The 26,532-nt window shown below is 39.5% G+C and overlaps 1 protein-coding gene across 1 annotated transcript in view; it reads left to right on the forward strand.

Moving 5' to 3' along the window:
* MAPK12 (mitogen-activated protein kinase 12) overlaps positions 1 to 17,204 on the forward strand; it is a 31,581-nt gene extending 14,377 nt beyond the window's left edge. The window contains exons 5-12 of the mRNA XM_058022346.1: positions 5,645 to 5,674; positions 7,344 to 7,391; positions 10,397 to 10,511; positions 11,120 to 11,191; positions 11,778 to 11,857; positions 12,598 to 12,676; positions 14,854 to 15,027; positions 15,816 to 17,204. Coding sequence (XP_057878329.1) covers positions 5,645 to 5,674; positions 7,344 to 7,391; positions 10,397 to 10,511; positions 11,120 to 11,191; positions 11,778 to 11,857; positions 12,598 to 12,676; positions 14,854 to 15,027; positions 15,816 to 15,886 — 669 coding nt within the window. The 3' untranslated portion in view covers positions 15,887 to 17,204. The remainder of the gene's footprint in view (positions 1 to 5,644; positions 5,675 to 7,343; positions 7,392 to 10,396; positions 10,512 to 11,119; positions 11,192 to 11,777; positions 11,858 to 12,597; positions 12,677 to 14,853; positions 15,028 to 15,815) is intronic.
* The last annotated feature ends 9,328 nt before the right edge of the window (positions 17,205 to 26,532 follow it).

Genomic DNA, 26,532 nt, shown 5'->3' on the forward strand with positions numbered 1-26,532 from the left:
GCAGATTTCCAGGAGAGGCATGCTGTTCACCAGGGATGAAAAACAGCATTTGTGCTGACTTTACAGGCATATGTGAACTGTAAAGAATTAGCTTAGGTTGAGTGTAGTGGAAAGGATGAATAATTAATTTAATTCTGGTGAAATGGCTTAGAAACATCTTGGCCTAGTGACAGTCACTCTATGACAGAGGCCAGCAGAGCAGAGCTTGTGGCCCCAAAGGCTGATGCTGAAGTCTGTTGGATCAGTAAATGTGGAAGACAAATGTGGAGCAACTGTGTGTGGTTGACATACATGGGAAGAAAACACAGCAGGAATTTATGAGCATGTATTGGGCAGGTTTGTGGCAAGGTTTGTTTGTTAGTGAAGGCTGCAGGGTGGCTGCTGTGAGAAGACACCAGGAACTGCCTCCTTGTTGAACAAAGTTCCAGCTGGCTGCAAAGCAGACTCACTGCTGGCTAAAGCTGAGCCTACCAGCAATGATCATGGCATGGTAATACATTTAAGGAGGGGTAAAACAATGTTGGCAGCAGCTGTGAGAGGGGAGTGAGAAAATGTGAGGCAGCCCTGCAGGCACCAGTGTCAGTGAGGATAGAGGGGGAGAAGATGCTACAGATGCTGGAGTAGAGGTTTCCCTGCAAGCCCTGGTGGCACAGGTTGCTCCTCTGCAACCCATGGAGGACCACAACAGAGCAGATATCCACCCAGCCGCCGTGGAGCACACCATGCTGGAGCCTGGGAATGTGGCCTAAATGAGGCTGCAGCCCATGGAGAGCCAGTGCTGGAGCAGGCCCCTGGCAGGTTTAGTGAGACCTGTGGCCCTTGAAGGACCCACACTGGAGCAGTCCACTCCTGAAGGACTGCATCCCGTGTGAAGAACACATGTGCTGAAAGAGTTCATGAAGGACTGTCTCCTGTGAGAGGAACATAAAAATAAAAGCAGTTACATGGCAACAGCTACCAGCTGGGATGCTGAGATAGTAACTGTGATAGATCTTCTGTAAGAAGTGGTTTACCTGAGTAGTTTCTTACCCCATGTTTTTAAAACTGTACGTACCTCAAAATGACCTGGAGGAAATAAAAGATTATTTTGCTACTAGACTGTTTTGTTATTTCTTATTACACAGCAAACTCTGGAGAACAGTCTTTCCTGTATCTGTTCCATTAATTGCTGGATTCTCATTGAACCCTTTGAGCCAGAAGTACACACCTAACTGAAAATATTTTTAAGAAATAGGAATGGTCTAGTGTTGAGGCATATTCTTGTAGCCCTGTCTGTGCTAGGAAATATGTTAAGCTGAAAGCAGTGTTGCTAACATGCAGACAAGAAAGAAAATGAGTCAGTAATTTGTTTATTCTTTTACAGATATCAGTAAATTAACTGTTTAAGAAAAGGTTAGCCAAGTTTTTCATTAAAGTCTTGTACTTTTTAAGGTCTACTGTATCTGGGTTAAAGACAGCCCATCTGTGTTTACTTGGATTGCTTTTTTGTCTGAGCATGGGGAACAAACATACATACATTTAGCTAGCACTCAGTAGAGGCATTGTAAGGGAAAAATGCTTGCAACACCTGGGAAGGGGGAGAATGCCACTGTAGATCTTTGTGGTAAAACTCATTCAGCTTCTCAAGCTTAGCCTCTCCTTTGTATGATGACTTTGTCACCTTTTAACTTTGATGGAGTCTATTCTGAGGGGGTTTTTTGGTGTTAAAGATGTAACATGCAATATGCATTTGTCTTTTGTAAAATATATAAGAACTTTATGGTATCTGTATTTATGTCTGGTCAAAGGCAAGAAGGCTGTTCATCATTTTTGTCACATTGCATATATTACTGTAACAACCTGTTTACATGTGACAGTTTAATGTGTGGAAGGGAGAGCTCTGTGTGACTGATGTACTGTGAAGGGATAAGGGAGATTTTTGCTAAGCCCCCCAGTCATTTTCTTTGCAGGCTTCATTTCTACATTCTATCTGTAGGCTGCTTCTGGATTGGTTGTATACAAAGGGCTCAACAGCCTTGATTTTAAAAAACCTGTATAAATTGAGGTCAAGACTGAGTTCATGAAGATTTTTATCTTCAGCCTTTGCTCTGCAAGTCTGTACAGTTCTTTTTTGTCAGTTCTTATCATTTTACTGTCTTTTTTCTACAGAGAATGAAATATTAATTTTCTTTCTTTGGTGAGCCTTGTAATTCAATGTGATGTGACACCATTTAAAAGCAATGGCTTACCTCTCCTTTGCCTGTTGCCTAGTTGGACCTTAGTCTGGCATTAAATTTTACTTACATGTGAGCTTGCATCTTGGAAGGGCTTCCATAATTTCTTTTTTGCTATTGTTTGACAGAAAAGCTGTGTATTGTCAAAGAGCACAGAAGGCAAGCTAAACATAAATGTCTGTATATGTAGGTGGAAAGAGAGTGCAGCTTTCAGTCTTGGGTCCCTGTTCTGCAGGAATGCCAGCTGGGCTCCTGTTCATAGGGGTCTGGGGGAGGTGGCTGTCAGTCCTCTCTCTTTATTCATTCTGCTTGGAAAGGGACAGACAGCTCTTGGGCGTACAAACAGCTGTTCAAGCTTCTCTTGCCATGTTTATGGTAAGATGTACTATTCTAGTTCTGTCCTTTTCTCATTTGTATTTACTGCCTTTTGTTCACATTTATGCTGGATTTTTCTGCTTGTCTGCTTTCCCTTCGCCCTCTGACTCATTTCCTCTTCAGTTTTTACTTCCCCGCCAAGATGCTTTTCATTTTCATTTTGCATGTTCCCTAGAACACATTCTCCTGAGTCTTTGTTAATTCCCTTTTGATTAGCTTTTTATTTTGTGTAGAGGTGACATAGAAAGAAAAGAATGCTTGAAATTTAGATGATTGTTGGATGACTTCCTAGCACAATCTGAAGCTTGCATTCCAGGATTTATGCATGCTATCAAAATTGTCTTTGGGATAATGCACAGAGCTCCTGTGCTGCAAGGCACTTCACTTGTGTTAACTGAGTTCTTGAATAAAATATGGTTCAGGTGAAGTGGTAGAAACTTTGAGAAGGATATGACTACTCTGTTCTGAATCATTAAGAATGAAAAATCTGTCAATGGATGGATAATTTAATGAGGAGAACCAGTAAGAACAGGATCCCATTTCAGAAGGCTGTTGAACAGAAATAGAAAACCTTCTGAATGAAGACTGGCACAGTTCCAGCATTGCTACCTTCCAGGAGATTATGAAATGCATTTAAAAAAATACTGCTATTGTTAAAGAAACATTGCAGCACAGCACCAGTATTTCAGCTTACAGAAAGGCTGATGTGTGCACTGCAATCAGGAATAACTGCTAATTCAGGTAATCTCAGTAGTGTTATGTTAAGAGGAGCTTTCAGAAAATATAGGAGCTTTCCCCAAGGTGTTAACATGATTTTGGTGCTGTGGACATTCATAAAACCTTCAGTGGGGTGAGAATGACAGCAAAATCATACTCTTCCCCCCAAACAGGTGAGATTTTCTTTGACTGAAATTGTGAAGGGTGCAGACCTTTTAATTCCTGGTTCTACATTCCACATTCTTAGGTGCCAAATGACTGGGTCTGCCAGCTATTTCCTTACTGTGTACAGTCTCAGCAGCACAAACCAACTATAGAATATTTTAAGCATCTGTTCTGGAAAATCAAGAGGCTTCAGTTAGAAGATATTGCAATAATTTAGAATGCAAGTAGATATTGTGATATCCTTGATCAAGATAGTGATAACAGAGGACATCTTTTTCTTAATTTATTGGGAGTTTAACTATTTACAGTTACATTTCTAGTTTGGGTTTGTTGTTTTGTTTTTTAAAGTACATATGGTCTCCATGTAAAATTGACAAACTTCCTCCTCCTCCTGTCCCAATTCACTTCATGCACATCCATAACAGATAAAACATTTTGTAGTTTTGTGTTTGCTGTAGTGGTTTTACAGCAAACATTCTGTGAAGCAGCCGTGTGCCCTCAAAGTCTTGTGTCAGCCCCAGGAAATCCTGTGAGAGGCTTTGGCATTTCCTATGGGTGCTGTTAAACCTTGCCCAATCTGTAAGTAATCTGCAGCAGGAACTGAACTACTGCAGCTGCCAGGACAGGCCTGGGCTCTGGCACAGCAGTGTGACCCTGCAACAGCAGGGCCCTACCACAGCCTGGGCTGGGTTGGTAAAGTTGTAGGCACAGGGTCAAAGAAGTGGGGGCTTTTCCCCCCATCCCTCTTTTCAGAACCTCTCAGACCACATCTGGTGTGGCTGGTCAGGTGTAAGAGAGGACTAACTGTCAGAGATTTTTTCAGTCACTGCTTGGCACCCTAAGTGCAGATCTTGTGCTGCTTAGGTTGTATGGGTTGTGTTTTAAGTTCAGAAATCTAAGTCTGAAAGGCACATTGGTTCTGTCTGAAGAAGTTGGTTTGGTTCTGTAGCTTTGCTTTCTTTGTCTTGGTGTTTCTCATCAGCTGGATTGTGAGGACCCTTTTGCAGAGGGACTGTTGCGTTTGTGAGCTTAACTGCCCATCCTGAGGGCTGCTGGGGAAGATGGTCATGGCTGTGGCTGATTTGCAATTATCCTGCAAAGCTCCTTTCTTCTGTGCAGTTCTTTGATGTCATGCTGACTATTCTTGGTTGGTATTTTCTGGCTCTGCCAGCTAGTTCCCAGTGACCCTGTTGCCACTTGTCCCATTCTTCAGAGCAGAATAAAATGAAAGCTCTTTGGGTGAAGCTGGAGGATTTGCATCTTATTCATCTTTTCTCGAGTCTTTTTTTAAAATACTTTTATTATTCTCATGTTTTTTAGCATCACTAGTATGGTCTGTGGGGGTTTCAGATCAGTTCCCCACCCCTGAAGGGATTAGCACATCCAGGCTGCTCTTGGAAACCATGTCCTCAGTTCAGAACAGCTTTCTGCATTTCGATCTTTGCAAGAGATGCATGTATCTGAACTAGTTACTAGAAGTTCCCTTTATTGACTGTGATGAAAATAGTCTCTTCTAGGGTATCATTCAGTGGTGAGAGAAGCTGCATTCCTTAGTGGGGAGCATTTAGTGGCAGTCATGGGTTTGAACACCTGTATTTTATCAGGTGTCATCCCAAAAGAACTAGTCCTAGGTGTTCAGTTTGGTGGTTTGGCTTTTGTGAGCCCTTAAATAGGTCACAATGAGTGATGAAAATATCCAAGTAAAGAGAATGTCTTTGAACTTGACCTTTCCACTTTCCATTGAGGAAATACTGAAGCATGTAGCAAGAATTCTCAGATAAGACCTTGACTGGCCTTCATCCCAGTCTTAATGATCTCTTAAAAGCCAGTGCTGCTGAAGCATATGAATCTAAACAGTGATGGCACACCAGAGACACCTATTGCAGGAGTGCATTTCTGATGTATAAAATACCATGTTTCATTCTGATATACATATATCAGTTGCAGTACTCAAACTGATTTAGTGGTTTCTCATTATTAAAAGAGGGAAAGGACAAAATGCTAATGAACATTAAATAAACATTAAAACCATAGCTAAAGGGATCTTCTGTGCAACAAATAAAATTTTTCTAATTTCAGTTTACTTTAGCACCATGTATAAGTATTTTCTCTCCTACCCCAGGCTACTTTTAAACTCAAGACCTTGACTAAAAAAATACTTTCTCTTTTTACAGTATATTCACTCATCAGGCATAATTCACAGGGTAAGTAGAAAAACATGAAAGATGTTTATATTTTGATAATGTGAATGACGTTTGTGTATAAGCATGCTTATAAATAGGCCTGAAATTCTGTTTATAGCTTTTCTCAGTTTGTTGGTACCTTTGATTTCTTCTCCAGTGCGAACAAAAGGTGGCATGGCTGTGTCAGTGTCAGCTGGCACTCAAGTTGCCCTGAATACAGCTTAGATTTGGGGTTCCTAGATTACTTTTTGAAGTTGAGTTGTAAGTCTCCACAAGAGCAAATAGTGTCTAAATTGAGATAGATCAGAGCTGGGGGTTTTTTTGTTTATTTTTTAATGAAGAGTAAACTTTTAAAAACAGTGTTTAGGTTTTCTTTAAATGTTTTATTAGTGTTCAGAGTTTTGAGGGATCCTTAGAAACTGAAAAAAATTATCCAAAATTATAGAGATTTAAGAACCTTAGGTTTTTTTTCTGAGAGAAATTAAGCATTTGTTTCCTTTTTAATCCCTTCTCTGTATAAAGTCCACTTAAAATCACTTCTGCACTGTGAGGAAGGAGTTCTGAATGATGCCTTTGTGGTACCAAGCAGCATATCTTCCCCCGAAACTGCATTAGAACAGTAGAAATTGTCCTTTTTTAATCAAGTGTCAGGAGCACCATAGACAGTGCACATAGTCTCAGCTTTAAGCTGGACGTGGAAAATACACAACTGACAAAATAATGTAAGATGTTTATATTTTTATTTTTGCAACTGCTGGGATCTTGGTCTAAACTTACCCTTGCTTAGTTTTCTTCTAAGGTCTCTCTTGATGACCCTTGAGCTTCTTGGTTTTATTATGGTTTTTTGCACCAAATTGTTTCTCTCCAAGGCCCCTCTGATCTTAAAAGATCTTTGTATAAAACAGGTGGATCCATGTTAAAAAGTTCAGAGAGAAGCTACTTCTAAAGATCTTGTGCTAGAGTGTATCAAACAAAGGTTTGAAAAAGCTGAAGGAGAATGTATATCTAGTAATGTATTTCTGAGCAATTGGTGTTGCAATATCATCTTAGTCCTTGCCAGTAATCTTCCCTTTGCTAAACTTTACAACTGTGGAAAATCATTGGAAGTCTCAAAGGTGGCTTAAGAGACGTAAGGGAATACTGTTTTTATGTTGCAGTTGTGTTAACTTTCTTAGGAAATTGATTTTTCCACAGAAGAAAGCATAGGGTTATGTAAAATCTTGTTTGATTCTTTCAGTACTCCTTCTAAATCTATCAGGGTAAGGAACTTCTTTAGTGCATATTTTAATATGCAACATGTACAGTCCAGAACTATATATGTGAATTGTTAACCTTGTGGTCATAGTATTAAATGCAACAAATTATTGTCCAAACCCCTCTTGTAGAAAAATTAGAGAATTCTTTCACTGGCAAGTATTTTCCTGACTTATAGCAGAAAAAAAAAAAGATTTTTCTTGGAGGGGAAGTATACTGGAAAAAAGCCAAATGTGCAAGTTTGCATCCTTGTTTGTGTTATTTGTGTTCTGACATCATTTTACCTGTTGCTGTTCAAAATAGTTACATAAAAACTACAAAACCAGAAAGAAGGAAGGACAGATACCAAAAAAGAGTACTCTATTGTCTTGCTGTAAAATTAAAAAAAAAAAAAAACAAAAAACACACAAAACATTCATTTAAAATCTGGTTGCAGGATCTAAAGCCTGGAAACTTGGCAGTAAATGAAGACTGTGAATTGAAGGTAAGGTATGTTTGTTTGAAAAACCTGTCAGACATGTTAGAAGACAGAAGACAACAGGTGCAGCAGCTGTGGACATGCTGGCTGGTTTCTGTGTTGGGCCAGGCTTTTTGCTCTTGAACCACAATTGGCCTGTGCATCCTCACAGAACAACAGGGAATTTGAACGGGGACTTTTGTGTCCTGGTGTGTAAGGACACATCAGATCTTATGGCCAAGGTGTTGTTCCTGAAAGAGACAGAAGAGTTGGTGGGAGTGATTCGGTTATGTGAGAATTTCAGCTTTAAATAAATAGAAAAAGTCTAACTCGACCAGCTAGGAGATACAGAAGATCAAAGTTTGTGAAGGACACCCTTAATGGAATGAAATAAAATGTGATGCAGAGCATTACAAAAGTGGATTTTAGCCTGCAACACACAAACTACATACTTGCATGTAGCCATTGTAATACAAATTTTGGTCTTTGGAGACTGACCTGAATGTTCCAGGGTTCTGTAATTTTAGTGTTTTCCTATCAAACACAAAAAGCCATTGACTTTTCCTGGCTTGGAGGTGGACAAATTGGGGATGGATCCCACGCTGATGGGAAAATAAGACATTGTAGAAAAAACAGTTGTATATGGATGTCGTCCCCCACACCCCCAGCTGTACAATTGTATTTTGAGATGCAGGCCAAGTGTCTCCTGATCTGTATCTACTTATTTAACAAATCTTTTTCTGCACATTCTCAAAGTCAGTTTATGCAGGCATAAGATCACTTTGCCAGGAATAGTGCAACCATTTTCCCTTTTTCCCTCATGTCTGTGCACTCTGCAGCTTCCCTTGCATCAGCTCCAGTGATGATGAGACTGTAAGCAAGTTGAAACAATTCCTTGAATGGTAATTAATTAGCTATCAGGTTTTTCACAGTGAGCTTTCTGATGCTCGTTTTTCCCTCATCTGATGCTCTCAACTCCTTCATAGGTATCAGAAAAGTGACAGTGGAGGCTGTATGAGGGGAAATCACTGTCCTTTCTGTACTCTCAAAGTGACAAGTTTTTTTTTAGTTAATGAAAAAAATTAGGAAAATTAAGTTTGCTGAGTCAAAGGAGACCTATCCTTAAGGAGCCGAGGGAAATTGGGTCATTGTTCTATAATTCACAGATTATAAGAAGGATTTTCAAACATGCTCTGAAAATTTCTGTGGAAGTTCAAGCTGAAAAGTTGGAGATTGCAGTGTGAGAATAAAAGTTTTATATGAAGATATTTGTTGAAATGGTACCATGTTAAGTACAAATAGGATACAGTTGTTCTGGAGTTTAATGAAATGTAAATTAAAATAAATCATGAAGTTAAAGTATAATACACAAAAATTCTTGCTGTCGTTTTCTACTTCTACAAATCTACAAAACCAAATTATATTTTAGCTGTTTCCAACTCTACATGTCACAAGCCTTGGTAGATAAATGCCTAAGAGACTGTGACAGAATAGACTGTACCACATCTGGATTTGATCTGTTACTTTTTTTTTTTTTCTTCCACCATCCCTGCTGTTGTTCTGGGAAAATTCATGTGCTGAATATGTACAATAAAAGCCATATATAAAGGTTTATACAAAAATTATATATACAAAAAAATTGCATCTAGTGAATCTTCAGTACCCAAAGAATCAGCCACAATCAAGTGCATTTAATTGGTATGAATAAAAAATGTCTCCCTTTGCATTCTGTTCCTGTTTTTAAATTGATTGGTAATCAGCAGTTATGAGGAAAACATGGAAATTATATTTCCAGTATGGCAATAAAGATAAGCCATAACATTTTGTATTCTTGATTTGTGAATGAAAATATAGTTTTCCTTTTTCTGTTAGTGCCAGGGAATGATGAAACTATCCTGAAATATTTTAGAATGCTTAATTGCAGAGAGCATTACAAAAACATGACTCTTGGCATAGGAATGCTCAGGTGTCCCTATTAAAACCCCTCCCCTATAAACATGTGCAGTGTGATTCACATGGCAAGCTGTGGCTGCTCATGCAAAGCTTCATGTTTAGTTACCTGTGTGTCACTGTGGTTTATCTTCAGTAGAACTTGACTTACCCATGCCTCCCAGTTCTTGTTAGAAGCATGAGCTTTCCAGTGAATACAAACTGATGGTTGTTCCAGGAATGGAATTTTCTTACTGTTTTCAGCATCTTTTGATGGTCCATACTGGTGGGCCTTTTTAAGGCAGATTTTATAGAAGTTGAAAGAAGGCCATAACATTCATTTTTAATCTTGCTGCTGTACACATTGCTATGTCTAGAGAGAAATATCTGAGAATCTTAGAAATAAGCTGAATTGTGCATAGCACTTAAAAAAAATTGCATGGTTCTTGCATTTGTTTCAAAAGGTTTTTGTATAGTTGATGCTGGAGGTTGGAGAAGACTTGATGGGACTAAGTGATGGTAATTCCCTACTCTTGTTGCTGTTTTTCAGTGTGACCTAGAGGAGGTCTTCCCTTGTATCAGTTATTCATGATGATCTATCATGATATATGATACATAGATATTCATTTCTACTATCATATAGTAGAAATAACAATACCTTCTTTCTTCAGAATATTGTTGGAACACACTCTTGAATAGCTGTGCCACCTGGGATATGAGAAGAGTGGACACTGTCTAAAATGGGTGCTGTTCTTTTAGCTGTAACTTGATACAATGGTGATTCTGTGGTTGGGGAATATTTTGCATTAAGTGTGTCCAATATCTCCTTAATTAATAAGTGAATAATTTTTTATTTTCTTTACTGGTCTTACAGCTTTTGATGGTGCCATAGAAGTATGTAACTTGAAAAAAAGTTATTCAAATCTCTCTGCTACCTCTGTCTTGATTTTTAAAATGAGAACAAGACACTTCAATGAGAAAAAGATCCAAAAATAAACTAATCTCTGCAGATTGCTCCAGTTTTGTTTTTTTCTTAGAGTTGTAAACAGCTGTATGAACTAGATAGCAAGCTGATCTGAATGTGCTTTGTGCTTCCACTGCAGATCCTGGATTTTGGATTGGCAAGGCACACAGACAGTGAGATGACTGGCTATGTGGTTACAAGGTGGTACAGAGCCCCAGAGGTCATTCTTAACTGGATGCATTATACTCAGACAGGTCAGTGTCTCTTCTAAAGTATCTTGACAGAACTAAAGCATTCACTGGGTCAGGTGAGATATACACAAGGCTTTGTTTCTGAAATGAACAAGAAATTGGAGGTGAAAATGACAGTGTAATGATGCAACATTTCCTTGTAGATAAATTGCAGGTAATAATGTGGTGGTGAGTTTGGGGATTTTTTATATACGTTTTCTGAGAGTAACAGAAAGTGCCAAGGTTATTAGAAGAAAATTATTTAAATTATACAGACATGACAGTCTGGTCTCTCTTCTTGTGTTCCTATAAAGGTGGGCTGATATTAATTTGAACAGACAGGGAGAAATGGCAAATGGAGAGAGTTCAAATAACACTATGAAAGTACTGAAAATTTACTTCCTATGCCTGTTATTGGGAAACTCATTCTGCATTTTATAAGATTATCTCCAGTTTGCTCATTACAAAGTCTGGTAGTTTTACCTATGCTGTTCATCATACTTGGCAAGGCACACATTTATTTTATAGAAGGCTATAAAGGTAATTTTTATACTTACTTAAAATATGTTTTAAATTAAACTTTATGCATGTTTAAACAGACAGGTTAATGTGCCTCTTGGTCTTTTTTTCAGTTGACATCTGGTCTGTGGGCTGTATAATGGCTGAGATGATAACAGGGAGACCTCTGTTTAAGGGAAATGATCGTATCCTTCAGTGAATTTATGATACTGATGTAAGAAAATTATGAGAGGTTATTATGTGATACAGTAAGTCTGTTCAAAACAGATGAGTATAAATTGAAATTCATAGTAAAATGGCTTACAACTCTTTCATTAAATCATTATTTCATATCAGTACCACGTCTGGCAATTAAAACTTGTATTACTGATTTTTTTCAGTAGAGGTGATCTTTGAATCACATCCCAAATAATCAAGTAGAAGGCTCTGTGATAATAGAAAAGCCATTTTTTTCCTAGTGCATGTAATACATGTGTTGATTGTTTAGATACTCTTAATAGTTTTGGACTGATTTTTGTCCAAACAACACAGAACAAGTCTGATGATATTAGAAAATTTTGCAGATGATTCAATTATCTGTTCCTAAATTCTAGAATATTTTCTTTGCCTTTTCTAAGAGAAATGGAGAACTTTCATCTTTCATAAACCTTCTGTTCAGTCATTGAATTAATTTTTTTACATTATTCTCCAACAGCAAAGAAATGCATTACTTTTGCAGGATTATTACTTTCCTAATAGTGAAAGAATTTGTTCCTTATTTCTGGTATTCAGATCTGGACCAGCTCACAGAAATAATGAAAATAACAGGTACACCAACACAAGATTTTGTTCAAAAATTGCACAGTCAAGATGTGAGTATTCTGATTTGTCAGTTGGTTTTCCATGTCTTATTTTTCCTTTGAGCCATGCTCAGTTCTTAGGCTGAGGTAATACATATTGACTGCTGATATGGCCCCTGATGGGCCTTCTCTGCCTTGACATGGTTTGTGCACCCACAGTAGCTACTGGAAATGAGGGTGGAATGACAGAAAATTATCAGAACATTATTTAAATATTTCAGGATTCCAGTGTGTACCATATAAACAGCAGAGGTGATACATGGCAACTTTTATTGTAAAAATACTAAAAGCAGGGAGATATTCAGAAAACCCAGTTTTTTGCAAATGTCTCTTTCCTGTCCTTATGTTGATGTCCTTCTAGAATCCTGAGGCCCTTCTTATAAAGAGCCTGAATTTATTCATTAGTGGAACTGTTCAGTTTAAATGTAAAGGAATTACTGTATAAGGTTCACTTCTAGAGATTGCTGTAAACTCATGATGACATTCTTTCAAGTAATTCATACATATTTATTTGAATACATATACTAAATATGGAGCACTAATAATTAAAGCTTCTCATCATAATTTCTAAATCATGGTTTTAAAGTGATTAAAAAAGATTCCATTCAGGAAGAAGATGAATATCATCAGAAAAAATGCATTTGTACAACATGCTGTCAAAATATTTTTGAGAAAGGTATTAAGCATATAGTTAATGTTGTCTCATTACAAAGGGAGCAAAGATCTAATTTAATATCCATGTTTGCTTTAAGGCAAAAAATTATATCAAAAGCCTCCCAAAAGTCCAGAAGAAAGACTTTGCATCCATCTTGAAGTATGCGAATCCTTTGGGTAAGGCTGTTTGTGTGGATGTGTGCAGCTTGTTCTTGTGTTTGCATTGGAGGCAGCTGCATTATAATTCAGTCATGTGACAGGGGTTGTGGTGGTTCTTGGGCTATTCTGTCTCTTGCTTTCCATAATTCATCATTTTGATTGTGGAAACTGAAGTTTAAACCCTGCCAGGAATCAGTTGTTTCTTAGAAGCATTAAAAAAAAGTTAGTATGTTGTGTTTTGGGTTTCAGTCTAGTACCTGCTTATTGGTTTTACTTGAGCAGTTTTCTCAAGAGCCCTAGCATATCAAGTAAATGTAATAAAATTTTCTCTGTACTGTATTTGAACTACAATTCTGAGAGCCCAATCTGACCTGCAGTTGAAATACAAGAAAATGGAAAGCTGACATTTTAGTAATAGAATTAATACATCCTGAGAAACATCTGTGCATTCCTGAGAAACAGTGGCTTGGATTCCATAGATCTTAACAGCCAAAAGAGCCTATCAACTGTGCATAACTGTGACATGACCTGAGGCAGGCAGAGCTCTGAAATTACTCTCCTTAAGCATTATCGATTCCCCAATGATCTGGGACAACACTAACAAGCCAGTTTTATTAGAATATTAATTTGGATAATTGAATTTTCTTAATTTAAGTTAAAATTTTAGGTTCAGATATGATATGAATAAAGCTGATTAATAAACAGCTCTTACCCTTACTGCATGGTTAGCTGATGGGTAGCTATAGCAAGCTACACATTTCCATTTAGTTCTTAGGATGTCTTTTATCATTTCTGTGGCCATCTGGCTGCTTCAGGTCTGGAATAGTTTAAAGAGAATATGCAACATGGCAAGCAGACATTGAAGCATCCTGTTCCACACTTTTTGAGGTGAAGCATCACTTCCCATACTGCCTCTACTTCGTTTCAGCTGCTTCAAACCCAAGAACATCCTTTCAGTATTGGAAAAAAAAGGCTCCCAATATTACCAGTTAGATTGTGCCTGGGCCAGTCTGACCCTCGCTGCTGGGCCAAAGGCAGCAACTTCGGTGTATCACCGCAGAGATACCTTGGCTTGCTGGAGGTTGCAGCTGGGCACTGAACAAGTCCAGGCTTGTAAGGGACCCCGTTACCTCAGGAGGGATAGCTTCAGGCGATGGTGAAGAGAAAAAGGAGATGGATTCTGCTGGAGGGTTTAATGTCCAGAGGTTTATTCCATGGTTACAGAGGTCTGAACGTGAGGACCTGCTCCAACAGAACAAATAACCGCATGGTCTGATCACCTTTTTAAGCTCAGGGACAGGGGGAGGGGAGGTACAGGTGAGCCACCAACCAGGTGAGAGGGGCAGGGTCTCAGAGGAAGATGACACCCAGCCAGGCCAATGACCCCTGGGCCTGAGGGGCATCCTTTGAACTTGACCAACCACACGACGCCTTGCTGGAACGTTTAGCCTGATTGACAGGACTCACTCAGCATGGGGGCAAGGGGGAAGGGATAGACGTACAGGCACACCTGGGAAAGTGACCTGGAAGGTCAAAATGGGACATCACAGCACACCACAACATTTCAGGATAGAAAATCAGAAAATAAATTAATCATTCATCTTACCTGTTTACACTAGCCCACTTTGACAGTCTAGCAATGGAATGAATCCAGAATCCAGAGGAGGGGAACATGCAGAACTTTAATGGGTTGTTTTGGCTGAGGTCAAAACCACATAGGAGATAAAGTTAGCTCTGAGGTTCTGAGTATGGACAGCTGACCTATCTTAGTGACCTTCAGAGTGTACTTGGTCTGGGTTTGGTGACACAGAGTGCAGTTCTCACTCCCTGTTCACCTGTTCATTCAGGTGCTGTCAGGGGGTGATATCCCTTAGAACCACAGTGAGTGGCAGTGCTTGAAGACACCTGGGAAAGCCCAGGCTCAGTGGTCCTGGAGCCAGAAGCTGAGGAGTCATTAGCTGAGATGTTTTCTGTACTGCATACAGAAGCAAGGGAGCACCTCTGCATTGCATCAGGCTTTGTACACATCCCAGCTTGCTCACAACAGTCATGCAAGGAGGCCCCACTGGCTATAAATGGACCCACAGTGATCTGTTACTCCATGTAGTTATTTGAAATACCTCCAGGGCAGTATTACTGTGTACAAGTGGAATCAGGTGTGTGGGTTGATGCACTGTTGGTTTTCTGTGCAATAGCTGTAAACCTTTTGGAGAAGATGCTGGTGCTGGATGCAGAGAAGCGAGTCACGGCAGCTGAGGCTTTGCTGCATCCCTACTTTGAACCAATTCACGATCCTGAGGAAGAGATTGAAGCTGAGAAATACGACGACACATTTGATAACATGGATCTTCCATTAGATGAGTGGAAGCGTGAGTTTAATTTTGTGATGTTTTCAGAATTAGCCAGATTGAAAGGCCATGCAGAAATAAAAATGATCCCCCTTACAAATTAACTCCCCTGCTTTTGGTCATACAGGGTAAATAGACAGCATTAAGATAAATGCTACTGATAAGCCAGCGTTCCTCTTACCAAGTTCTTGTGGAAGGACCTCTAAAGGTTCCTTCTCTGCTTCCTAACAGAGGCTGTCCTCCATTTCCCTAATGTTTCTGTCCTCCCATCTTCTGGAACATAGAAAAGAAACCATTTCTGTAACTTGCCTTTCAGTGGATAGAGCAGGTGAAGAGATTTTGTGACTGTTGCCTCTACAGGACTGCAGTGGTTGCTGGCCTTAGAGTCTCTGAGGGAGAAAAAACATATCTGTGTCAGCAGAGATTTAAGTCTAATCTTGTTTTCATCTAAGGTCAAAGGTTTGTAGTTTGGCTTTTAAATCAGGACCTAACTTTAAAATCTAATGTGCTCAGTAGCTCTTGCTGAGGATATTGCCCACTATACTCAAAAGTCAGTGCTCACATTCCTTTGAAAGCACCTATACCATTTCAGTACTGGGCTACTTTTTTAAATCTGAAATGGTGAAAAAGTCATCCTTGATTCCCTTAGGTTTTGTACTCTTCCTCTCTTTTTGCCTGAAGAGGTCTCTCTCTTCCTGAGCTAGATCAGAGCCCAGCCATGCTGGGGTTGTACCTTGCTCATTCATGTTTGTGCAGCTCCTTTTCTGATTAGACCGCAGCAATGCTATGTCTGTTCTGTTGTTTTGCAGGCATTACATATAAAGAGATACTGAACTTCAAGCCACCACAGACATTGGACTCAAAGGAGACAGCAGTGTAATGGCTCAGTATTTTCAGAACTCTGAAGGCAGAAAAGTTGTAAATGTTTGTGACATTTCAGGTGTATAAAACTCCTTATAAATACGTAATCTGTTTCATCTGCACTGTAACAATGTCCTTTACTCTGCATGTGGAAGTTGGTGCCTTTGGGCGTAGCATTTCAAAAATAGCCAGAAACTTATTTCTGCCTACAAACTTCTTCCTTCTGCACAGAAGGACTCAGACTGCAATAACCTGCTGCCATCCTCAAAAGAGCAGGATTAATTCTTCAACTCAGAGATCTGAAGAGTGCAAGTTACCACCCCAGGCAAGCTGAGAACACAGTATGTCTGATGTGCTGTGACTGATCTCCAAGGCCACTGAACTGTCTTGAATGCAAAGGGTATTCATGTGACTTCCTGTGGGATATTCCACTTTGCTGAGATGTCTGGGAAGGCTAATCATCTCCTGTTACCTCAGGGACTGCAGTGGGTAGCAGAGTGAGTGAGTGCCTGCATCCCCTGTCCTCTGTGAGTAGAAGAGAACCTCAGAATTGTTGATGTCCTAGATTTTTTTCAAAGTAACCAGCATAGCAGGACAAGATTTCATAAACTTGCTAGGTGAACAGTCACTGTATATATAATCACTGTATAATATTTTCCCTAAATACAGTGCATTTTCTTTGTATAGTAGAATAGGGATCAAGGATTTACAGGGAGAAATTCTTCAGATTTTCTAAAATTTTGTAAGCTCTTCAACATCTTAGTATTGAAATTATCTCAGACAATCAGCAGTGCTGATTTTAAAAATAAAGCTACATGTGGGTCACTTTGTAGGAAATGAAATGAGGACCAAAATGATAGACTTCCTCTTCATCAGGAATACCTGCAGCAACGTGGCTTTTTTTACAGTGTACAAAGCTGTTACCAAGTGAAGAATAATACTGATTTTTTACTGATTTCAACTCATCTTACTTGGAAAAACATTCAGACCTTTTGTGGAGAGGTACCTTAGCAGAAGGAGTCAGCTTCCTGATGGGATATATTGGTTAGGTGCTTTCTGAGTTCCTCTCACTGTCCTGTTACTTGTTTTCCTAGGTGCTTTGTTCATAAGGGTCTCTGAGAGGTGGGAAAAAGAGCTGGCAAACCTTTGTGGAGAATTTCTGTGTGAAATTGCTTATCTTTCTTAAAGGTAGTATCTTCACAGTTGACTGTTTGGATATTCCCAATGTAATAACACCATGGTGTGTTACTACTGAGTGAAATGAATGTGAAAGAATACATTTGATCCTAGCAGGTAGTAACTGGAAAAAAGAAGAAATTACTTGGTTTTTTTTTTTTTTTTTTTTGCTGTAATATCCAATATAAACCATAAGTTTAATAAAGGCACAGTTACTCTGTTTCTTTCAATGAATGTTTGAATTAAACACCTGTAAATATTAGCATTTGTTTAAAAATTGTTTGTGATGAGAGTTGATTAGCTGAGGTGGACACCTAGAGAGACTAAATAGTAAGAGAGACCTTAAATTCATGTATTTGACAAGTCATTAAAAATGACAGTTTCAGGAATTCATGAAAAAAAAAAGCAGAGAATGTATATTGAATCAAAATATTTTTCCAAACTACAGCTTTCTCACAGAGAAAGGCATACTTAAGAGTCATACCCCATTTTGCACTATGGACTTTTTTCTTGGTCTACACTTCTGTGTTAAATAGGAACTTTATCTTTTACAGAATAGATATTGTCTCTTAGAATCATGTTCTTTGGTCTTCTTAAAAGTCGTGGGAGAAAAGTGCCTCTTGGAATTAGTGGTGTTGATAGACTGAGTCAATGGGAAATGAAAAATGTCAAACACTTAATTGAAAATGCTGCCTCTATATTTTAAATGGAATTCAACACCCTAAATTTTAGCAAATACCTAAAGTCTGGAGATAATGCAGATGGCTCACATGTTAGTCAGACTAGGAGGGAGCATTTTGTTAATTGAAAAACTGCTTTGCATTTTCTTCCCTAAAGGCTAACGCTTCAGTGGGCATTTCCACAAAGTCAAGCACTAAAATCTTCCACTGGCTGTGGCAAACTTTTACCTCTCTTAATTTTAACTTAGCTTTGGAGAAGCAGCCAGCACACATGAGAAAGACATAAAAAGATAGTGTTAGCTTTTCTTGGTAGTGAAGAAATACAAGGTCTTCTTATCTGAAGACCTTGATGCATGTCAGCAAAAACAGACCTACTGCTGTGCCATCAGCAAATGGCAAAGCCAACATCAGGTTGGTCAGGAAGTTTCTGTGAAGACATTGAATTGTGCAGAAATGGCTCCAAGGGCCATCTCTCCAGTAGAGATCATTGAAAGAACTGTGAGGTGAAAGCAGAAATACTTTGCAGCAGAAGCAGCTGCTACTCCAGAGGGAGAGACAACAGTTCCTAAGTTTTTATTTGCTATTCCTACTGGTGCTAAGCAACTCAGGTATAAGAACCCAATTTCTGTTTGCCTTAAAAGAGAAATGTAAATACATTCTGCATGTACATGAAATGTGTTGTGACAAATAAAGGTTGTGAGTTTGTTTTTTACACAATAATGGTCTTATTTTCCTCATATGTATTCTCAGATGTATAATCAGTACTGAAAATATTACTTTCAGTAAAGGGATCTGCATGAAACTAGTATTGTAGGTACATTTCATGTAATAATAGCTGCTGATACAGGTTCTTTTGGAAGCTAGTCAGACCACAGATGCTAATCTTTCTCCCATTTTCTGAACCCAGAGTTGCCACAGAGCTGATCTGACTGTACTACTGCCACCATATTATTTCTTAACAGTTTCTTGGATTTTACCAGACATCTCTGCTTTGTTCTGAAGGACAGGATTTTAGTTCTTAAATACAATTGCATTTCTCAGTCTGATTTTAAAAGCCAAAGTCAGACTGATGGTCATCAAGCATATATATCTTTGAGTTGGACAGGATAGTTTGAGTTAACCAAGTTCCAGTAGGATGTATGGGGCTCACATGCTTTCTGACTATTTTAGAACAAGATTGTCTCTTTAAGTATTAGTTTTTGTTGCATTGAAGACTCACCAAATGTTGATTTTTGATAATGTTTTCTTGTGGGCCAGATGTTATCCAAGCTTCCTTTTTTTTTTTTTATTTTTTTTAAGTAGAATATCACTGAGGTGCATGCTAATGTGTCCTGCAAAATGTGCTCAGAAGATGCACTTTGTTCTTGATTGGGAATTACTGAGCATATGAGATGGGTGGGATTCTTTGAGTTTCCTACTTTCTGATCTGCTGTTCAGAAGTGAATACCAGATGCTTCTGGTCTGTTAACAGCTAAAGTTCTCAAAGAATGAAGCACCTGTTAGATGCTGTCATTCACTGGATCTTGGTATAAAATAGCCATGTATTTTGATGGTGCCTGCAGGGACCACAGAAAAGAATAGGGGCTCAAAACACCTGCTGTCTCTGCTGATTAATTCTCCATCTCCTACATACACTGGTGGCAACTGGTTGTATAAGCCAAACAATACCAGAAGCAGTTTAATGCACAGCAGCATTTAAAATCTCCTCCTAAGTCTTCATAAGAATTCAGAGCCTGAGTTGGAGAAAGATCAAGGGAGGAGGACTTCCATCATACAGACACTCTTTGAAACTTCTGGAGTACCACTTAATGAGCAGCTCTTGTGCACAGATCATTTGTAGCCTGTGGAGCAGAAATGTCTGAAAACTGTATTTTCATCTAGCAGCCATCTGCAGCTCTGAGGCATGGGACTGATGTATGCTTTTTAGCTACCAGGAACAGCATCCCACTAGGAGGTGAGTGGGGACAAGGAAGGTGTTTTAATGATTCATCATTTTTGTCTGCTGCTGTTTTACTCTGTGATGGGAGCTCCTTTATGCTTACCCTTGTTACTTTTCTTACCAGGAGTTTTCTACTTTGTGGTCTGCTTCATGAGGAAGCAATGAGGTGTATTTCCCAGCAAAGTTAGAGTGATCCAGGCATGCAGCTCTTACACCTTTCATTGAAGCATTTTGAATATGCTTTTACCTTTGAGAAGCAAAACAGACTGCCAGTGAAACAAATGAAAGGCAAGGAATGGAATTGCTCAGGTCCTTTTTGAGAATGTTCTTGGTTTACCACACAATGTCCTGGGAGCACATGCTCCTGGGGAGCAGGTAAAGTCTCTTGCCGTGTTTGCATGGTGAGGTTCCTGTCAAAGTGATACTTTTGATACCAACCCCTAATCCACTTCAGTCTGATCCTAATGGGAAATTCACTATTATTATAGCATTGTGATAGCACAGCTGAAAACAGCAAAATTGTACCGCCTGGAAAAGCATTGCCATTTAGTCCACAGGAGCCTGGGCCATGGCAGGTTTTTTTAGGCATTTTTAAAATCCCATTTATACATGATGGTTCCTGCTGACAAGTAGTACAACTTTGGCACGTGTCCAGCTATTTTGCTGTTCCTGTGTAACCCCTTACATTTTTGGTTTGAGCCAAGTTTTTTTTCATGAAATGGTAGTGCTCTACTATAAGGAGAAAAAAATACAGCCACGAAATGTAATCAGAAAAACGTTCACTCAGGTTTTTTCTAAAGCCATAGATCCAGCAAAGTGCTGCAGGCATGGTTCATTTACTAGCACTGACATGGCCACAGAGCCAGCAGTGCCTGGAAAATTGTGCTCAGCCCAACTGATGGGTGCATATGGCTGTCATCTCTTGTCTGTTGTTCTCCAGCCATGAGAGAGTAACAATGCAGCCTTTGTGAGGGGCTTGTTTGGGAAGCCTGATGGTGAGCTCTGCTATGAGGGTTATGAGAGTGTCGGCAGGAGGTCACGAAGCTTGGGCTGCTGAGACTGGGGGCCAGCTCAGAGCCACTGCAGTCAAGGGTGGCTCCATCCCCACAGTGACCCTGGGGGAGGCTCCCAGGCACTGTGGGGGCAAACCCTTCCAGCACAGGCTCCCGCCTTGGCCCTGCCTGAGCTGCAGCTCTCCCTGCCCTGCAGCCGTGTCCCTGCCGTGGGTCCCACCAAACCACCTCCACTCGCTGGCTGATGGCCCGGTCTGGCCTGTCCCCATCCCCAGGGAGGTGCCCCACACCCAGGGCTGGGGCTGTCTCCAGGTTCCCCCTGCCATCTGACCTAGATATAGCGGTTTTCATCAAATTAGAGTCAAGTTGAAAAGATTTGTTGGCAGTGCTCCATGATAAATGGAATGATTACATATTTCTGTAATGTTGGCAAACGACTCTAAGTTGCTGTGAGTCTCCATTTCGACTAAGTATCATGACAACATCATTAATGAGGTTTTTCATACATGATGCATTAGTGCAAAAGGTAATTATTATGAAAGAAAATTTCTGCAAGAGAGCACAGATTTCCTTTAAAGAAAGAAAATACAATGCAGGAAGAGTTTTTTGAAGGCATTACTAATATTGTAAATAAACAATCAGACTCATCAGAAAAGTAAAACCACAGCAGTGAGAATATTGTGAACACTGAGGTCAAGTCCTGCCTGCTGGCAGAGTGGGAGGGCTAGGTCACCAGGCACACATATAAACTCTAGGTCTCATGTCACCTTACAGACTTCAAGCATGACTCCCCATATGGCTTTCCAGCACTCTGGTAGTGCACTCTTTGCATTCAGATTGCTGAATTTTCCAGAACAGATGTGAAACTATGGCCGTACATTTGGAGACTCAATGAAATGAGTGTGATTCTTTTAATGAACAGCTCACTATAACTATAATTACTTTTTCTATTCAGTATGGCCATTGCAAGTCTTTAAAACAGAACATTAACTATGTTCCCTTAGGTTTCTCAATGGATTTTATGGCCTCTTATGCTTTATGGCTAGATTAGTGGTTTTGATCACCTGGATTTGATATGATTAATGTTATGAACTTGCTGTGTGTCTTCCAGGTTTTGAATTGCTTTCCTTAACTAGTGTTTGGTATCATTAGAGTAATTTGAGACGTAAATTATTTATATACAGAGAAAATTCCCTTTATGCTGTAACCTCAGATCTTAGCAGTGGGGTAAGCCTGACTTGCCATGAGAAAATGCTCAGGGAAGGCTGAGGAGCTGAGCTGAGCAAGCAGAGAGCATTGCTGTGTCCCACACACTGGCTTGCCTTAATGTATCAAATTCATACCAGTGGATGCCTGAGGGCTCTTTAGGGTTAATAAAATCTTCTCTAATATGGTGCTGTGACATCATCAGCTGGTTCATACATCCATTGTGATCAGCTAGGATTTTTGAAGAAGACTAAATCTCTCTCTTCTTGTCAGACCTTAGTAAACATGGGCATGATTGTAGGGCTTCTTGTGAAGCAGGCCTACAACAAATGGTCCTTTTCTCAGAAAAGAGAAAAATGAAAACTTGGAAGTTGGCAGAACTTGAAGCACTAATTCCCCTCATTTTTCTGTGTTAGTTTTATCTACTCAAGCAGTATTCCAACCAAGAAAACCAAGTGCAGCTAATCCTTAAAGAAAGAAGTAACCAAGTGAATGTCCTCACACATGTGGCCATGGACCCAAGCTGGCTTCTCCCACTGGAGTGTTGGGACAGAATTGCTGTGTAAGGACTTCTGTAAGCTCAGGGACACAAGATGTTTGTTCCCTTTAAAGACTGGCATATACATCTGCAGCATCCCTTACTGAAGCCAAGATATGAGGATGAGATTGCTTTATTGAGCCAACCCTATGGCAGGGAAAGTACCTCCCATACTGAATGCTTTTTCAACATCATGGACCGAAACCAAACATTTTATAGAATGTTGTGAAAGATAATTCACCAAAAAGAGTGAGTGGTCTGTGTATGCTGGCCACCTTGGTCAGTTTTGCTCACATAAAGGTCTGCCATAAGACACTGACATCAATAGGGTGTATTCTAACACTCAGCATAAGCAAAACAGGCAGAACATTGCCTTCCATGGTATAGCCATGGATTGTGGAAACTGTCTTTGCCTTCCTTAGGTACAGAACCTGTCTGTCAGTAACTCCAGTACCTCTGTTTCTTTTTGCTAGTATATCAGGGAGAAAAATACTACTCAGCATGAAGAGAAACACAAAGCATTTTCCGCGGATGTTTCTAAAAGTAGTTTTCTCTCTTACCAAACAATTCAAAGGTCTCCTGTCCCAATACATTTATCATTAGCAATGCTGTAGTAGAGATGTAGATGTAACAAAGCTTATGGGGAGTGGCAATAGTTTTTATCACTTTTATCAGACAGATATAAGAGCAAAGGAAGAGAGCTGGGGACGCTGTCTGGCAAACATGTACCTTTTATGGTGGGAAACCAGAGCTGCAATGACAAATCCTTTTTCTCTGGATGCTCCAGTCTAATTTCAAAATACCTTCCCCTCTAAACTATTTGCTCCTCTATGGTTTCCATAATGAAAGGAGCCTCCTGTGGAGACAGTTATCAATCTTTGATCACTGCAACCAGCATGAAACCCTTAATGCTATTTAGAGAATGAAAATGGATCCTAAGACCAAAAAAACCATCAGCCTCTCCTGTCTAACTGTAAATTTAATTGTTCTCTGGTTGTGCCTCCCTAAGCTTCATATACTAATTAGAAGTAAACCATAGTTTTAGAGATCATTTAGGTACTGTTTGATTTTGAGCTATTTCTAAATGATTGCTCTACACTTTTTCTTATTTACTCAGCTCTTCTTGTTGTGTAGCTATTTAGGATGGATTCACCCATTTCCCTTCCCAGTAGCTCCACTGGAAGGAAATGTTTGCCCTGGAATGAAGGGCTGTGAAGACCAAGTGACATAACATTCCACAGGCAGGCCCCGCAGTCTGCTCCCAGATTAGCAAATGGGTGCTGAAGTCTGGGCCCTCTAATCCTGGCCTGCTGGCTCAGGGGCTCTGCCCAGGTATTGAAATCCAAATAGAGTTTAATCATGAGGGTGGAGACTCCTTTATCAGGGAATTTCTCTTCGAGATAGGGTAATAGAAACCAAATGTCTTTGATGTCAACAGAGGCAACGTGTGCAACATAAGCCAGCACAGAGAGAAGGAAGGAGTCTGCCATCTGCCACAAGGCTCAGAGAAAGAGAAGATATTTTTTCTTCCCTATCTTTTTGTATAGCATATTGCATCTATGCTTTCTCTTTAATGGCTGATTTGTGGTTTGTTTGGTTTTTGGTTTTGGGGTTCTTTCAAATTGAGTTCTCCCCCTTTGCAGAGAATTTAAAGCCTTTCATGAATACCATTGAGACTGTCTCACAAAGCAGAGAGGAGGGGACGAAGTGATTGATTCTGTAACTCTCAGGCTTGCTGTGGGAATGGTTGTGGCAATATAAATTGTCTTTATAGGAACAATTGCTGAGGTTTTACAGATTTTGCAGGCCCAGCATCAGTGTTTCAGGAAAGCACTATGCATTCACCATTAAAGTGCATATAAAAAGATTCAATAAGAATACAAGATGCAGAATCTACTTACTTTTACAAAACTGTTCTACATGTCTTCTCAGACAGAAAAAAAGACTTAAACAGTTTTTACAGAGATACCATCCGTGCATGATAACAGAGAGAAAAATCATAAAGGTTCAAATGAAAAAGTAGTGTCTGTGAAGCCATTATCACATTTGAAATCTAGACCTGCCCATGATGATCCACCTAATGCCTGGCATGACCTGCCAGTTGTCTGCCACAGTGCTGCCCTCCTGCTGTCTCTCGAATTCTTCATTCCTCACACAGAGGTGTGATTTGGCTAAGCATTTGTAGTCAAAGCAGGTTACATATAAGGCCAGTTGCTTCATTCATTGAACCTTGGAAAATGTTTTGAGTTCCTTGATATATGAGGAATACTGAAAAAAGTAGATTAGTGGCAGCTGCAATAGCAACTGTGTCTTTTGTCAGGATAGGAAGGTGCCTTAAAGGCTTCATAAGGCTCCCTTTTGAGGTCATCCTTGTCCAAAAGGTATGGGTAAGGTAACATCTAAAATAGGGAGAGTGAAAAAAAATTATTCACACTGTCAGTGAGTACTCCTTTTCCTTGGAGCACATAGTTCATGGTGCAGAACAGAAAAGAACTATTCCCATAAAATATTTGTATAGCTGTCAGGTAAAACTTATATACCTGACATGGTATATACATAGGTATGTCCACCCTATGAATGGACATACTGATTTGTGAAGCAGTTACTCCTGTAATTTGTAATTGACACAGTTAAAAATATATTTTCTCAGAATCCCAATCTTTGAATATTGTCTATACACACATTAGAGTTCAGGACACACCTATTTGTTTTGAATAGAGTTTAGTACACACCTCTGTACTTGAATTAAAAAATTTGCAAGTGTTTTCAGTTAGAAAGCCCAAAATAATAAATCTCTTTCCAAAACTATACTAACATAGAAACCTAAAGCTAAGATTTATCAAGAAAATATATTTTCTTTTTGAAATTTTAAAATTCCATTTTACGCTCTTAAAAAACAATATGAATCCTGGTTTGGACAGAAATTTGTAAAAAAAAAAAAAAACCCAACAACAACAACAAAAAAAAAACCTGCTAGGATTCTAATGATCAGAAGCTCAAATTCATGTCCAGGATGTTACTTTGACTATTTCTTGGTAAGTTTTTGGTTTCTCCAAGAACATTTGCAACAGGAACATTTGCTTTGATTATTTAAATTTAAATACTTATTCAGGGTCTGGAATGAGATTACATTGTACCATCAAGGTGTGCCAGACACTGGATATGAGGAAATATGTCTTGGTGGAAAGAGTTATCAAGTGTTGCAACAGGCTGCCCAGGGAAGTGGTTGGGTCATGTTCCCTGGGAGCACTCAAAAGACGTGTAGATGTGACATTTAGGGATGTGGTGTAGTGGGACTTTGAAGTTGTAGGTTTATGGATGGACTTGGTGGTCTTAAAGGTCCTTTCCAACCTAAATGACTTTGTGAATCTATGAATAATTTTATTAATCTACATTATTCAAGAAAAAATTGTGCAAATGCCAATGGGAATCTTGCATAAAGAAGACTTGGCCATTATACCTGATTCAGGTATTTGAAGCACATCTGTGTATTTGTGAAACGTTACAGAAATTATTTAAATGTTGCTTATTCAACAAAGTATTTAGGCTGAAGTTTTCCTTTTAAACGGGAGCTTCAGGTCTGCAGCTTCCCATGGTGTGAAAGTGCATCGTGGCCTGCCGTGTGTTGAGAAGAGGTCAGATGCCAAGAGCATTTCCTGCGGGTGCCTGGGATACACACAAGTGAAATGCGAAATGCTGCCAGGCGACTTGAAAGGGATGGGCTCCAGGCGTGCTGGAGTCAGCAGAGCACTCTCCTGGGGCTTGGCTTGTTTAACTGATAGAGCTATCTCCAGTGGCAGCCAGAAGCCAGACGCGATTTTCAAGACTTAATGTGGTTTTGTCTTATCTTGATGATCACTGATTGGCTACAGACCGCAGACAAAGAAAGGATCGGGGAGGGGGAATGGACAAGGTGACGGGGTTTACTTTCTCAATGGACTACACATAGTTGGGACGTAATGTTTACTTGGAGCTGCTCCCCTTCCTCCCTAGGAAAGAGTGTGAGTCTACTTGTATTCCCTTATGTTCACAGAGGTTAGAAACAATTCAATAAGCTCTGTGTTTAACTTCACTTTTTATTTGATTTGGAGCTGTTTGTGACAGACAGTACAT

The sequence above is a fragment of the Melospiza georgiana genome, chromosome 4, assembly GCF_028018845.1.
Source record: "Melospiza georgiana isolate bMelGeo1 chromosome 4, bMelGeo1.pri, whole genome shotgun sequence".
NCBI lineage: Eukaryota > Metazoa > Chordata > Aves > Passeriformes > Passerellidae > Melospiza > Melospiza georgiana.